The sequence below is a fragment of the Daktulosphaira vitifoliae genome, unplaced genomic scaffold (assembly GCF_025091365.1).
Source record: "Daktulosphaira vitifoliae isolate Bord-2020 unplaced genomic scaffold, ASM2509136v1 Scaffold_1, whole genome shotgun sequence".
In the NCBI taxonomy this organism is placed as follows: Eukaryota; Metazoa; Arthropoda; class Insecta; order Hemiptera; family Phylloxeridae; genus Daktulosphaira; species Daktulosphaira vitifoliae.
The window spans coordinates 42860289-42877094 of record NW_026099572.1 but is presented as its reverse complement, the minus strand read 5'-3'; the positions used below and the strand labels follow the sequence as shown (position 1 = coordinate 42877094).

General features: G+C 28.6%; 1 protein-coding gene across 1 annotated transcript in view; it reads left to right on the top strand.

Annotated features, from left to right (window-relative positions):
* Nucleotides 1–7948: 7948 nt before the first annotated feature.
* Nucleotides 7949–16806, top strand: part of LOC126895092 (receptor-type guanylate cyclase Gyc76C) — a 41708-nt gene continuing 32850 nt past the window's right edge. Inside the window, exons 1-3 of the mRNA XM_050666575.1 lie at nt 7949–8358; nt 15419–15642; nt 16516–16685. Of these exons, the coding sequence (XP_050522532.1) occupies nt 15450–15642; nt 16516–16685 (363 nt within the window). The 5' untranslated portion in view covers nt 7949–8358; nt 15419–15449. The remainder of the gene's footprint in view (nt 8359–15418; nt 15643–16515; nt 16686–16806) is intronic.

Below are 16806 nucleotides of genomic sequence, written 5' to 3'. Positions count from 1 at the left end.
AAAAAATAAAAAAGATATAATAAAATTTAACTCAAAAATCAACAAAAAATACTAAAAATTGCGGATACGTATTTCAGGAACATTGTTACAATTATTAACTGTTATAATACATACAAGAGTAGTAAACATAAAAATTCTGCTTGGAAGTATTTTTTAAATTAAATTCTATTAATTGATTATTCATAAATAATCTAATCAGAGATATTTGTTATAAATAATACAAGTATTTGTGATATTAATTAGAAGGATTTTGTTATTATTATATAGTCCAAATGCGAATCTCAACCTTTGTGAAAGGTCGAAAGAAATTGGATCAAGTTTTCAAACCCAACCCAACCGCACTACCATTTCCAACCCGTCGCCTTACTATGAGTAGTTTGACTGACCATAACCGCGTGCCGTACAACACGGTGCAAAATTTAACAAGACCCGTCGCAAATGATACGCTGAGTCTTCGTCCCGTCGTCAAAGTGACTATGTTGAAGATATACGCCACCGGCTCCGGACGTGTCGCACGACTGGCCGCGACGAACCGTATCGCATCAGCGTATCGTGGCCATCAATACTGCTAACTTTTTGACGTCCCACGACAATGTCGGACACCGCGCACCGACTCCAGCGAAAATGCCGCGGCGATATTATGCGAAGATTGTTATTGTGTTCGTTTTTTCGGTTCTTTTTTTTTTTTAAATCTGTTGCTGTTCATGAATAATGAACGGCGTACGGGTCTCAACTATCAAAAACCTGTGTCGACTACATTATTGCGACGTATGTCGTGTCTCATATATGTGCAGTTGAGTTTCTCGCTACTAAGGTATATACTACTTTGGATATTATATTTAAAAAGCTAAAATAAAATATAATTATAAAATAGATTATTTTATATTTTTGCAAGTAAAATAAATAACAAATGGCATTATAAATAGACTTTTAAATTCGCAATATTAATTGTTTTCCATAGATAATATTATTATATCTTAGGATATGGTATCATCATTAAAATATTGGTATAGACCTTGTAATATAATATTAAGTATATTATATATTGTAATATATACTTAATATACTCATTGACCGTTACTTTATATAATAATAACATTGCGAAATACGTGTTAAATGACTACTGTAATGTATCATTATCTTTGAGAGCATTTTTTGCTTACGCTTATGACTGAACTCATCCCAAAAGTTTGTACAAAAATTTTATATCTAGAGAATTTTAATAAGTGTTTATTTTTTTTTATTAGATTCACTCATTACTAAAAAGCGGAGGAGAAGAAGAAGATAAGAAGTTTTTTTTTTAATAAAGCATATCCAATTTGCACCCAAGATGTCACATCCTTGGAATGTAATCACAAAAAGTGTCAAACATACTTTTACAAAAATAAAATTAAAAGAACTAACACTTGTCCGCTCTGAAGAACAGTTTTTCATAATTATGATAATCATGAGCCAACATAATCTTAAAAAAAATATAACGTATCATATTTATGTTTGAATATCTTATTTATAAATATATTATTATTATATAATATTAGTATGTACAAATATGCATGCGGAGTGATCGGTTTATCATAAACCACTCAATTATTAATAAATAAATACAATATTGGAAAAATGATTTTTCATTTCTATTAGCTACAGATTATTCTTGATTTATCAGCTAATAAATACTTTTTAAAATCATCCTTTATAACTTAAAAGAGCGTCAACTTTTTTTTTTTTTTTTAAGGTAACGTACATATTTAACTAGCTTATAAAACAGGAAATGATCTAATTAAAAAATTAACTTATCAATAACAACATTCCAGAAGTTATTTACAATTTAAAGTTATGATTGGAGAGAGGAGTGGTTGCCGCTATTTTTATCATTAGTCATTTGCTGACCGTACTTATTGTCTCGCCAGGGTATAAAAAGAGAATAACTTCCAAAATATTGCTCCAAAAGTTGTTAATGACCAGTTATTGTCTTAATTAGGTTGTTTAATTCTGTATAAGCTAGTTAAATATGTATGTTATTATTTAGAAAAAATAAAGATGACACCCCATTAAGGAATGATTCTAAAAATTAATTATTTGCTAATAAATCAAGAACTATATGTAACTACTAATAGAATCAAAAATAATTTTTCTAATATTGTATTTTTATTGTAAATAATCGAGAAGTCTGTGATAAACCGATCATTCTGTATAAACAGAGTGTTCGATAATAGTTCAGTATGTTCAAAATAGTAAAAAAATAACCTTAATGTACAACGTTTTACATATTAAATGAAAAATGTATCTATTTATATTCAACCGAAATTGGTATAGATGTTATCACTAATGTTACTCCATCTAAAACTCTAATAAATTATAAATTTATTAACAATATATTTTTGTTAAATTATCTTATTGGTTAAGATAAAATAAAATAAAAACTTTAAATATACGTAGTTGAATATTTTGTCTTCAAAATATCTTTTTCTTAATATATTTCAATTAACACAAACAATTTTAAAGTCATTTACGATTGCATTATAAATAATAATAATAATTGTATAATATAAAGACTTATAGTAGTTTATAATACAATATCAGGATATTATAATAAATGTAGTAATTTTGATAAAACTAAGGATTATTATAATATATAATAATCCTGAAATTAAAATTATTAAAATAAATTGTAAATGAGTACATTGTATTCATTTTCAATCTAATTCAATTTTTTTTAGCTTATGTGTGAACGTAATTTTTTAAATGCTACATCAGTAATTAAGAGAAAAATTTTCAGGAAAATAATTATGATAAATCATAGGTTAATATAAATTGCAGTAAAAAAAAAAATAATAAAAATTATAGAGCCTATTAGAGTCTTAACGTTCACAATATTTTTCATTTAAAGTTGGTTTAACTTTTGGATATGACATATTTTCAGTTTTAAACGAATACGTGACGAAAAAACCTTAATGTCTCTGTTATTTATAACATTCACACATAATTCATATTTAGCTGGTAGATGTCCAGCATAAAATCTTATAAGTTCCTCTGTTCTCGGAGGAAAATTAAATCATTTGTAAACTTTTGTCTTGAAAATATAAATATGTTTAGTTCAAATATAAACTGCAAAACAAAGTCTAGTTGAATTAAATAGGCAACTAAAAAGATAAAATAATGAAATATAATTAAAGTCTGATAAATATACATAAAAGTACTTGAATAAAATACTCTATTTTTGTTGTTGTTCTATTCCTACTTTATTCAATAAAATGTGACATGCCAATTTTCTTAAAATGACTAGTTTAATGATGTTAATTATTATGTTTAATAACAGTAGGCAATAATATTAAGTTCGACCATTAGTTTGATATAGAAGTAATTACAAAACTATCACATTATCCTGATATACATTTTAAAACAGTTAAAAATATATATTTTTTTAACAGTTCAAATGTCATTATAAAATAAAACATTGAAAGATAAGCCAATGCTGGAAAAACTACTTAACGATTTTTGATTTGTAAAGTTTTTTTTTAAATGAAAGAGCTCAAAGATTCTATTATTGTTATGATATATAATTGTGAATACACCCAAATATTTTGTAGTCATATTGTTAATACAAAATGTTTTTTTAATTATTATTAAATCTAAAAGTAAGACTATTTTTCTGGTAAACTGCTTTTGGAGTTAACTTTTTCTATACAACACATATCGTGTCCGGCGTAGCCAAGTACTTCTATCGGAATCAGTGACCTACCCGCAAGGATAACCTGAAACGCACCGTGTCTAGGCGAAACTGAGTGTTAAAAATTTTAAATTCATTAGAATAAATCTAAAATGAATCTTATTAAAAAAAGTTATGTAATTTTATATAAGTTTGAGAAAACCAGTTAAGTTGATGTTAATGAAAAATTCGTTTGAAAATAAGTAATTAAAATAAATGTCTATAACAATAATTTTGACTGTTTTTTGTTTTTAAATTTATTTAAAATTTTGAGAAACATACACCCTACACTCAAGAAAAACAGAATGTGAATCTGTAATAGCTTTTATGGTGGTTAGACCTTTAAAATAAGATGTTATTGGATATCTAACGCTAGTAATAATCATAACTATATGTCATTAGATATGTCACTATATGACTCATTACTATATGTAGAACATTTAGTAAGATAAAATGAAAGATTTTTGTATTATCTGTTATTAGCTATTTTTTTAGTTCAATACTGTTTGACAAAAAAAGATATAAATAAAAAATAAATAAGTACATAAAGTAAGATATAGAAACGATTTTCGAAGATTTAAGGGATGATGCCAGTTGGGTGAAATAGAAAAATGACTAGAATAACATATTGATAGCATTTGCGTAATATTGTTTTAAAAGGCGTTTTTATTGAGAACCCGTAGAGTGCTCTGAATTTTGCGATCGAAGTATGGCCAGAAAAAACGTTAGAACTTCTGTCGAGCAATGACTGTTGAAAAAATATATTCTTATGGGACATATCATATAAGCTTTAGGGACGAAAACATTTGCTATTTCAAACTTTACAACTTGCAGCAAAAGTTATGGAAACACATGCCATCTTGACTTGAATATATTATATATTTACATCACGTAGACTAATTTATTCATGTATATATTCAGTGTGTTTAATCGTATTATAAATTACAATTAAAATGATAAGAAGTAATTATTTTCAAAACGCTAGCGCTTATAATAGTGTTTTATATTGTAAAGAGCATTGTAGTATCTCACAAGGTTATCAGTCCTCGTAAAAGGTAAATAGTCTACAATCACCTTAGTCCTTTATGTGACATACATAACAAATGAAATTTGTATAAAATATCAGTATTACAATACAGTTGTACACATTTTGTCGTTTTCTCTTGTCAACGATTTTAGAAGATATTTTTCTATTAATTTGATTAATAGAAATAAAAAATATCCGTGAATTATTTATTACGATGATGATGTATTTTTGATAAATTGAAAAAATATAACATTATACGAATAAAAATATATTCAATAGTTGTTTCATGAGTAAATATCGGATATAACTTTTACAGAAAGTCTAAGCCTAACGATCCATTTATTTTCAAACATTTTTTTCAGATTTTCTTATAGACTTAACAATACATTATGATATTTTTCAATAGATGAATGGTTTGTCATTTTGAATAGCTCCATTAGTAACATGTTCTTACATTTAATTCGGATATTAGGCTATGAAAATACTAGAGTTTAATATTTCAATGATCCGTTGAAAGAAATCCAATAGTGTATTTTCGTCTTTGCGTTGAGGTGAAACTTTATAAAGTTGTAGTTATATTTTTCTGTTCTTGAAAAAATCACATAATAAGACAGTAACATCAAAATATATATTAAAACTGTTTAGCTAGGAAATAGGCGAATAAAAAATAGAATCAGGTAAACTGTTAAATCGATAATTTCGGGAGGTATAATATTTCAAACATTTGTATTTAATTTTTAACTAAAGCATGCTGTTTTTTTTTTTTTAAGAAAACAAACTAAACTAATATATCATATCGTATGACACACAATTTTGGACAGCCAACAAAACGTTTTATTTATTATTTTCTCCAATATTAAATTTTGAATTGATAGATTTGTGACGTGATAAGCAATATTTCTTCGTTATACTTATCGCTAAAAAAAATATAGAACGTTCAGTAAGTAAGGAAACGGGTGTCTATTGTTCTCATTGTTTGTAACAATTGACTTGATTCTTTAATTACTGAATACCCTGTATATTTTTACAGAGATTCATATAACAGTAAATTCTGATATATTTTATTTAGATATGACCTTTTGTTCATCGTAAATATAATTCTATTGGTTCAAAAAGCTGTATTTTTTTTTATTCAATAATGTAAAAAATGCCATAAAAATTAAATTTTTATCGAAAAATTTTATTATTATTATATTTTATAATTATTTTAGGTCACATAGAAATCAGACTACAATATAAAATACATTAATAAGCTGGAATAAGTATCAAAAAAGAAAAAACTTCAGGAAAATTATAGAGAACGTTATGCCATTTGTTTATGTCATTGGATTTCGAAGTTGATAAGACATTCTGTACTTAAGTTTTGTGACCTTGTAAAATAAAAAAACAATAAAGTTTTAAAAATAGTTTATACTTTCAAGTTTGGATAATGATTTTTTGACATTCATAAAAAACAAGTGTAAATTTTAAATAAACATGCAACCGTTGACATTGTTGAAAAAAAACATTTATGTAGCTTACTACTAACCACGAATTGAATTTTTTGCTGATAGTATTTTATTGAAATTTAACCTTTTTAACTCGTCGATATTATAAAGCGAAAATGAATTTATTACGTTTAATTTTTCATCGTCGTATTTATAATGGTGTAAGTAAAATATTTATTCGAAACAATAATTACTCATTTATTATTTTGTTATACGCTTTAAATGTATATTCTAGACTTCTTCGAGTGTGTTTGAGTTTGAAGAATTGTATGTCTTGTTGGTTTCTTTCTTGATAGTAACATAATGTTTGGAATTATTTATTTTATCAATACTAATAATTAATATTTCTAAAATTATTTTAGATTTGAAAAAAAAAAATTTTTTTATTATGAAAGTTAGTTATAATTAGGTGAATATTACTTACACCATCTACAAACGCATGATCATTTAGTAACTATGAATTTTGTTTGATTGATGATGTTAACTTTATCACTCTTTTTTTTTTTTTGTGTTTTAGATAACAGGTCATTATTTCAATTCATTTATTGTCGATAATCGTTCTATAAAATTATTTATGACCTAATTATAAATGTTCATTTTTCATAAATACTTATTATTACAGTAGTGCATTATTTATGAATTGCTACAAATGCTTCTTTTTTATACTTTTTATAGTTATTGATTGCTAATATTTTTATTCCTAAGGATTAGTTTTTATTTTTTAGTAACCAACTTAAAGAGTATAGTAAATACTATATATAGTTAATTATATATAGATAATTCAATTTAAAACTGCACATCAAATTTTATTTAAACAAATTTGTTTTTCGTATAATCTCTTTTATCAATAGAAAGTTAAAAAAAAAAAAAGAAATAAAAATTTAAATGACATTATTTACTTTTTTTATACATTACAGGTTTTCTCATTGAAATTAAATATATTGTATACTTGAACGGGTTATAATTTAAAGAAATTACCACTTAATGTTATAATTTTTTGCATTGCTATTACCAACAGATTCGGTCAGTTAGTATTACAAGGCTTTTCTTTCGAATACTAAAGTTTTATGCCATCGTACCAGTAGACGATATTTAAAAAAATTATTATCTAATTTTACTCGTGTTGTGAATGTGATTTTTTTTACTTTGTTATTGAGTTCAAAAGCATAATAGAACCCGAGTAAAAATTAATTAACAGAGTACTCGAACGGTTTACAAACAAACAGCCATCCGAACGGCGTTATTTAATTTTCTACCAGACGAAAAATGGCAACGGGACGGCTGGTAGCTTTCAAGACGGGTCACCGTTGTAAAGACATAGCTGCTAAGTGCAATCTCCGGTATGTCACATCCATACCAGACGAGTATTACACAAAAGCATGGAACTAATGTTTTTCGCGCGCGATAGGGGCCCTTTTTAGCAAAAGGACCCCTCCCGGGGCCTGCGAAAACCGAAAAGCAAATGGCTTTAACCTCAACGAAACATCCTGTGGTGGACAGCCGCTGGTGTCGTACACGTCATTAATAATAACACCCGTGACATTGTTTTTTCAATAATAAAATAACGAAAAGGGAAGTTCCAACTCTGATTGTTATTAATATTCCGCGTTATCGTTTGCCAAGATGACGTTTCACGGGCGATTTTTATTACACACTTTCACCGCCGCGTTTGCCCGACGGCCAACATCAACACACCACTGCGCCGCCACAGCCACCACGGCCGCGTGCTCGCCGATGTTGTAACATTTTGTTGTTGGCGTGTGTCACTCGTGGCCGGCAGTCGTACGCCACTGTCCGCCGTCGATTGGACACCGTCATCGCCGAATCTTATTCGCGGACACCGTGACAATTAAATACTAAAACCCTTTTTTTTTACTTTTATTATTATCTTAGGGTGTTCCAAAAATATATTGTGTCTGTTTTTTTTTCTTTTTGTTAAAGGCTTTGGATTTGTTTAGTTAATATTAAGAAAACCAAATCGACACATATGTATTAAGTATATACATTTAACTCCCAAGGTTCGACCAGTCGAATGTGCGGTTCGAAATGACGGTGGTAACCGCCGCGGTCACCGAAGGTGCAGCGACAACCACCGGCTGCAGTTATCACCGGCAAAGGTCTACGTTGGTTCGAACCAGGTAAACAAACACCGCAGTTGAAATTCTCCTGCCAAAATAGATTTATTTTCGATGGTCAAGATCGTCTTTTAAATAAGTTTACTTTATTTACATGTGTGTGTGTGTGTGTGGATTAGTGTTACGATTGTGTTGTACATAATGTGACAGTTGACTTAAAAGCAATTTTGTTTCTGATGTCATATAATAATAATAATACTTACACGTGAATAGGGATAAGATCAGCTTACTTAATCTATTGCAAATGAAATTACTTTTGTTCGTTTAATAGCTACTTTGTTTTAGAGGTTCAATGTTAGAAAGATACTTTTAAGAGATTCACAAAAAAAACCATTGGCCTATTTCAGATTGGTGAACTTCAGCACATACGAGCGGTAAAATCAAACACATGTACACTTATCAAATTCCTTTTTGTCACTCTTTTTGTACTCGCAATGTTTGCTGTGAATTTTTTATAACGTTTTATGTTAGCGCGTGGACACTATTAAGACAGTTAAAAAAACAGAAATTTCAAATAAATAGTATTTCTTTATTTGTTTGTATTTTATTTGCTCGGGGCTGAAGTGGGATTTCAAAATTACTTAGAACTATATCGAAAGTTAGAAAAATAAATAAATAACGAGATTTTTAAAAAGAATTACATAATCAAATGATTTAAATGTCGCTAGAGAATAATGTAACGCCAAGAATTTATTGAACATACATTTTATGAAAGCGAAATCGAACAAGTAGTTGTAAACATAAACGTCGACTGCGTTAAAACTACTATATAAAAACTTAAAAAATGACAGGTTAAACAGTTAGTTAAAATAGTGATTTAGAGGCATAAATTTATCGATAGGAAAGAACTTAATCTTGGCTAATTACTAATTTATTCTCAAATAAAAATAGTAGGTTATAATTTTCAAGGATACATCAGAAACATACGAGCACATTACATAATAATGTATAATAACTTTATATACATCCTAAACCGTTGTATTCCGTTTCGTAGTTATCAAGTAGACGCGGATGAATATTAAGTTCTAATTAAATTAATTAGTTGATGTTTAATTTCCCAAGATTACTTATAATTTGCTAACTATTTCTGTAAATGAACCGTTTGTATATTTTTCTTTTACACTGCGCGTTAATGTGTTTACAAAGGTAAACACGCCAATATGTTATACATAAATACTAGTAGATAATTATTATTAATCGCCTAGACTCTATTCCAGAAACGTCACACGATCCTTGGCCTAATACAAACAGCAGTCTTTGCCAAAACTAAATAAACGCGTTTTGAAATTTCAAAATTTAACTTAGGCTCACTCATAACACCAAATTAGAAAAGTAAATGTTTATATAATATTGTCAGGCTGTTAGAGTTGTGTGATCATTATTTGTTATGTAAATTTAGGGTTTAGATTTTTTACACATATCACACTAGGTAAATTTTTTCTCAAAGTAAATTTAACAACATTTGTTAAAAGTACGTATTTAAATGTCATTAATAGCAAATAGTGTTTTAGCTCCCGAAAATCACTAGAAAAATATAATTATTCTATTTATTTATAAGTAAAAAAAAGTTGCTTAAATAGTCTGATTTATTTAAACCGGTCTATTGGCTTGTTTTATTTATTATTACTCAATATAAAAAAAGAAAATGTACTAATAAATTAACTGAGCTCATACACTTATTAAAATGTTAAATTGTTGAATTGCATTCAAGAGTGGCCATGAAGAATTTCACGTATAATTTATCTTAACTGCACATTAATCAACTTTTAAAGAACTTGCAAGTTCAAGTTGAGTTCTATTGAGTTTCGGTTATAAAAATATATCGCTATTCAAATAAATTACTATTGTAATTAAAACTATACATGAACTTGTTTTCCATATAACTAATTTAAATTTCAAACTACGTTTATGTAAACAATTGTTTTCGTTTATTAAAATTAAAATCCACTTAATTAAGATATTATAAAAAATAACATATTAATATCTTAAATGCGAATTTATAAATGCAAATATATAGTAATATGTATCTTTTTAAAATGAGTGTAAATTTGATACGTAATAAATGTATATGACTAGGGAGTATTTTAATTAGAGCCTGCACTAATTATATTGGGTGTTCAGTAAGTAAGGAACGGGGTTTCTAATGTTTATAACAATTGACCTTACTGAACACTTTATATAACTATAATGATTATACAATTATAACAAAATAAATTACTGAAAAAAATTGAAAAACACATTTTTGTAATATTTTTATATATCAAAAGTAAAAAGTTTACGGTTTGATATTGATTTTAGCCTTTGTTTAAGAAAATGGAAAACTACTTATAGTGTTTTTTAATAACTTGATAAAAATACACAAACAAAAAATTTAACATTTAAAATAATTATTTTGTCATTGAAACTTTACTTTAATAAAAAACTAATAAATTTGATTTTAAATTTAGATACGGGTTTAAATTGCCGTTTTATTTAGCTAAGAATAAAGATAACCTTAATTAAAACGTGAACAATGCACATAGGGGCAATTGTAACCTTTATAGTTTAACACCAGGTCAAGTCAAATGTACAGATAAACACACGAAGTAATTAATTTAGCGAACCAGGTAATTCGAGGCGAACATTGATTAGGTAAGAAAAACTTTACTATAAAAACCCTTTCCGGAAACAGATTTAGAATCGTAAGTCGTAGACATTCGCGACTGTAGTTTTATGTTTGTTTATTCGATGAAAATCAGTTTTGAGTTCCATAAAATTGTTTTGGTACTGCAAATAATTTGTTTTAATTAGTGGTCCTGAGACTTGATAGCAAAAAATATCATTAGAGAATAATTATAAGGTACAAAATACGTGGAAACAAATTTCCTAAAAACATTATATAGGAATATTTGAGTACACTAATTTTGTAAGCTATTAATAATGACTTAATTGATATAATAACTTGTTATGTTAATTCGCTAAAATTAAACCTAAAAAATCGTGTAGACTTAGTAAAATGATTTATAGATATGTTGGTGCTTAAAAGGATGCACAAATATTAGAATAATGTTTGTATTATTTAATTGACTTTGGCACTCGTATGAATCATAAAAGTCTACGTGAATCTCGAAGATTTATATAAACCACTGAAACGCGTTCCAGTTCTCACCAACTGTGTTAATTGGCCTTACTAAAATAGACGTTAGGCCATAAATCACGAGGAGATTTTTGTTTCATTAGGCATGAAATGGCGAGTAAAATTAAAAATAAACGGAAGTGTGTTGTCCGCTCATAGAAATCAATTGATACAGTCGTATTGTGTTTAAAAAAGGTTATGCAATTTGTCGAACGGATTTCTACTGTCCACCGTCGGCTGATGCGCATTGTTTTTATCGAGTTCGCAACGACAGTCGACGTGTGCGAGTGTTTTACGAGGTGCAAAAATCGGTATTTGCGCAATCATTACGTTATGTATAAATGTCAGTAAGTACATATAATACGCACAATCATCGCGCTTACAATGTGAAAGTTTATCAAGTGAGGTTTTTTGCACGTTAAAAACCGTGGAACGCCTTCGCACACACACTCACGCGGGCCGTTTGTATTTTAAATTTCCAGTCATGCAGGCGATTTGTCGCACGTATTGCTCAACAACAACGATATCATTCCATAGGACCGTTCGTAACAGTAAAACGGCCTTTCGGACGAATGCATTAATTACAATAAAGGTACATACGTGTGTGTTGACATCTCGTTTACCGAGTGCAGAACATCACTCCTACAAAGTGCTTTAGCCCGCTCCGAAATGTCGGCCGAATTTCGCTTTAAATATTCTATGCGGGATCGTCGTCTGTTGGTTTTCAGGTCACTACCGACCCACAAACGGGCTGTTGTTGAAACTACACGTGTACAATATCTTTCCGATACGGGTTTTGACGTGTGTGAGCAAGCCAATTGGTTTTTAGGTCAATCGCTCCAACACCGGACACGATAAGGACACGCCGCCGTTTATATTATTTGTTATCGTGTTTACAATGTGCGTGCCGGTTGGTTTTCGTACTGAAACAGTTATTATTTTGTCTGTTTGATGGACGTAAAAAGTCGTGTGGTCGAGCTAAGTGGACGATAGGTGTAAATTTGCGACCTAGGAAACCGGCCAAAGAGACATGCGAAATGTGAATGACCCGCGGTCGTCATGGGCGCGATTAGATTAATGTAATCTAGTATTTAAAAAACGCAAACATCATTTACGCTTTGGTTGCGCTAATGATGATCGACTAACTGTCTAAATCCACCGGTGTGTGTTACGTATTTTAATTTATGATTTTAGCGAAGATTCACGTTTGATTCATTGGCTACGTCATACACAGCATAACTGTATGCCTTATCACTGTAAACTTGTCGACAGTATTATTTGGTGTTTTAGAAACACGACGATAGTATGATTTCCTGCAAGTTCGCATGTGGGTGTTGTTTTTTATTACTAGTAAATCTATAATATCGCGAGTAATTAAAAAAACAAGTTTAAGCTATAAAATAAAACAATTATACTGTTATTATTATGCGCGCTGTAAAATCGAGCAGAGCTTTCAATAAAATTTGCAAAAATAAATTTAAAAAAAAAATTGTCCTTCGAAAAAATGTTTAGTCACAGAGTGACTGAGAGTGTAGAATCGTTTGAAAACCGTGACAATATCACACTCATCTGGCGTGGGATGAACATCTAAAGACGAGCTTATGAAACTTCATGTAACACAGCTGACGTTAAAAAGATTCAATTTGACTTTCCGACAAAATAATTAGTTTCAAGACATAATCCCCGTTTTGGTGTCTCGTCACGTTGTTCTGAGATTATAAAACTTTTTTAATCTGTTATGACCTGTATTTATTGAATGTTAAAAAACCACTTAAATGACACGCCGAGCAAATTATTGCTTTTATATATACGACTGGATCGAGTTTTATTTATTTTAAATTGACTATTTTTTATGCAAATTATCATGAAATTAATTTAGAAGGAAACAAAAATTAATCACGAAAACGTGTTTCTTATACACACAAAATATATTCGACTCGGATGTCTGACGTGTACTGATGTAATCTGTTAATTTATATCGAGATTGATCATTCTTTTACAGCTGTACTATTGTGAAATGTTAAGTCGAAGGTTGTGATATTTCGAATATTGAATTCCGTAACATTAACTAGTCCGTTATTTTCATTAAAAACGGAAAATTGTGCTTGTACGGTATAAGGAAAAACCTAGTAAAATACATTGTTTTGAAAAGTTCCGTTTATATTACACAGGCCATAATTCATCCCTAAAGATTAGCAGATGACAAAACCTTTCCAGTGGCTATCAGTTATCGTTACCACTTTGCCATAACATGTACTTTTATTATTAACGACTGGGCGGGCGAGAGTACATCCCTTTGGAATTTGATCGGCCAATAAATTAGGGGACGAGTGTCGATTGATATTAAATTCCTTTAAGCGATGGGGTAACGTTAGGTACACATTGTGTTCCGACAACGAATAGCTCTAAATCCATAGAAATATCTCCGTCATAATAGATTCTTCCGGTTGTCCTAATCCGCATGGTACGTGCACATTTTTATCGGTAGCATCACACAATAATTGTTAAAACAATATCTCCGAAGAAGATGCTTTCGTTGTTTAAGGGATTAAATTATGACACCACTTCAGTTCTCTTACTTATGAACTCGGTGATAAACGACGAGGGAAGCTTTGTAGTTATATCTTATGTGTTTTCATCTCTAGTGAGTGAATATATGACATAAATATTTATATACATACTTGTACTTTTGAAAGGCACGAAATGAGAAGTTATTTATGAAACTTCAATGACAGAATGAGAAGATTAGCGTTACTGTGATAGCGTTAAATCGTTTCAGATTGAAAACTGTAAAAATATAGACTTCATTACTGCACAAGTAATGTTGAGTTACCTTAATGCTGAAAATATAGTAAAACCTCATATGTCATACGCTATATAGTTCTAAAATAATATTAATCTAAAGGTGTTCATTTTCATAAAACAATCTAAGAGCTACTTTTAACATAAGTTATACATTTTTTAAACAATGCCGTTGTAAAAATATTAGCAAAATTATTTTGTTTTCATGATTTATTAAAACTTATAGCGTAATTTAATCGTACATTGTCGATTTTTTATGATCTATTATTCATTATAAATAGTTTCTGTGAAATTTAAATCACTCAATTAAATATGTTACACGAGTTGATAATTTATGTACATAATACTATGATATATGTATTTATGCATTATTTAAAAACTTTTTGGTCGCTTATGTGTAACTTGTCAAATAGTAAAATGAAATTGAAGATGTGTAAATCGCACCGTTGAATTTCTTATTATCAATATACTTGTGAATTATATATTCTTAGCCGGATAACGTTCTATAAATTCTACTATTCCAACCATTTATCAATATTGAAGAATTTATTCATTATTTTATTGTGAAACATATTTATTTTTTTACTTAACTTACATTTTTACCATACAACGAATAAATATTATAATGTACAGCGTTCGCTTTGAGGAACATCTTGTCATATATGCACAACAATTTAAATTTATTGTTATTCCGATCGCAAACATTTTGACAGTAAATTTCGTACGGTTTTCTTAGCTTTATAGATAATAGGGATATTTTTCATAAGAGTAATTATTCTTGTTAGAGTTAAGAATTTCAAATTCAAATATTTTAAGCACAAATATTTAATTTTGTTTATTTATCCGCGATCGTTTTATTTTCTAAGTAACAATCGGGTAAATTCTATTTCAAAATAGTTCTTCCTAATTACATTTCAACGAAATAAAAAAATGTTCTCAAATCTGTTAATAAACGTAAAACAGAGTTAATATTAATTAAAAATGATTGAAATGCGAATTTCAATATAAAAAATAAATTAGATATGCAAACAAGCACAATTCATAAAGTAAATAAAATTATTGTATAGTGTATATAATTCATGTTTTTTAAAACGCATTATTATAAATCATAGGTTTTTTTTAAATCATTGTGCATTTTATTCTTAGGTTTGTCGGCGGCTGAATTTTTCAGCAGGTCATGTTTTGGCCGATTGCATTGGTTTGTTTGCAGTTGGTTTTGGATGCAAGAACGGATGAATTTGTGTTGGGATATTTGACAGGTTCTAAGAGAAGACAGGGTGACATCGGTTACTCAAAACCCGGTCTTATGATAAGTGGAGCAATATCTCTAGCTACAGAAGAGATAAATGCAGGAATATTTAAAGAAAAGGGTAATAAGCTGATCTATGCACATTATGTAACTTTTTATGTAAATTATGAAAATTGTTTTTTTATACATATCATAAATTGTAATCAATTTAAAAGCAAAAAGTGAGGTCGCATTTTAAAGGTTATGTGACACAACCCACAGGCAACATAAATTCTATTTGTTCATCATAATAATGTAAAATATTCTATTTTGCTTTTAGCGACAACCTCGCAAATTATAAGCAATGGAGTAGACCTCTACTTATATTGTTCTTTAGAACAATTTATTTACGTGAAAGGTGTTAGTAATATTTAAAAAAAAAAGTTATAATAATATTCAAAATTGTGTAACTTCAATAATGAAATTTCAAAAGTAGTAGACTTTGAATAAATTACGTACGCATTTATGTAAACGGAAAAAATTCTGCTAAGATTTATACGGTTAGATTATTTTACTTGATAAAATAATAGTTTTCATAACTTCTGAGCCACGAGGTTTTATAGATATTTTTATGTGATCCATTTTTGAGGCATAGACCTGTTTTAAATGTAACTTTTGTAAAGTTGTACAGTAACTTATCTTAGAAAAAGAAAATATTTTACGCCTACCAAAGTTTAAATAAAGTCATTTCTTGGAATTAATATCTTGAGATACGACTGAAGTGGCAAGTACATTACAGTGATTTATAAAAAATGTAATGGATGTTAAAAAAAAATAATAATTTTGACAACCCTCTTTTATTCCATTAATATTCTTACTCCGGTAGCTTTATAGCCGACACTATTTCAAATTAAAGATGTTTTCAGCAATGAATTCATAATTAAGTTTTTTATTATTAACAAACACTAAAATTATTTGGTTTCTTATAGTAATATTATTTTATTCATTTTTGTAGGTCATAGGTTAAGATTTTTGGTAGCAGAAACATATGGAGAAGAATCGTCTAGTATTCTTGAAACAGCAGAGCTTTGGAAAAAAAACATATCAGCTTTTATTGGGCCACAAGAGACATGTATTCACGAAGCGAGAATGGCAGCTGCTTTTAATTTGCCGATGATTTCTTATGTAAGTCTGTTTGAATATTTTAGCTTTGTGTAAGCAAAGAACTAAGTTATTTTTGTAACACACGACATTTCTCCAATATTATTTAACAAAATATAAAAAAACCGTGTTCTATTACGATTGA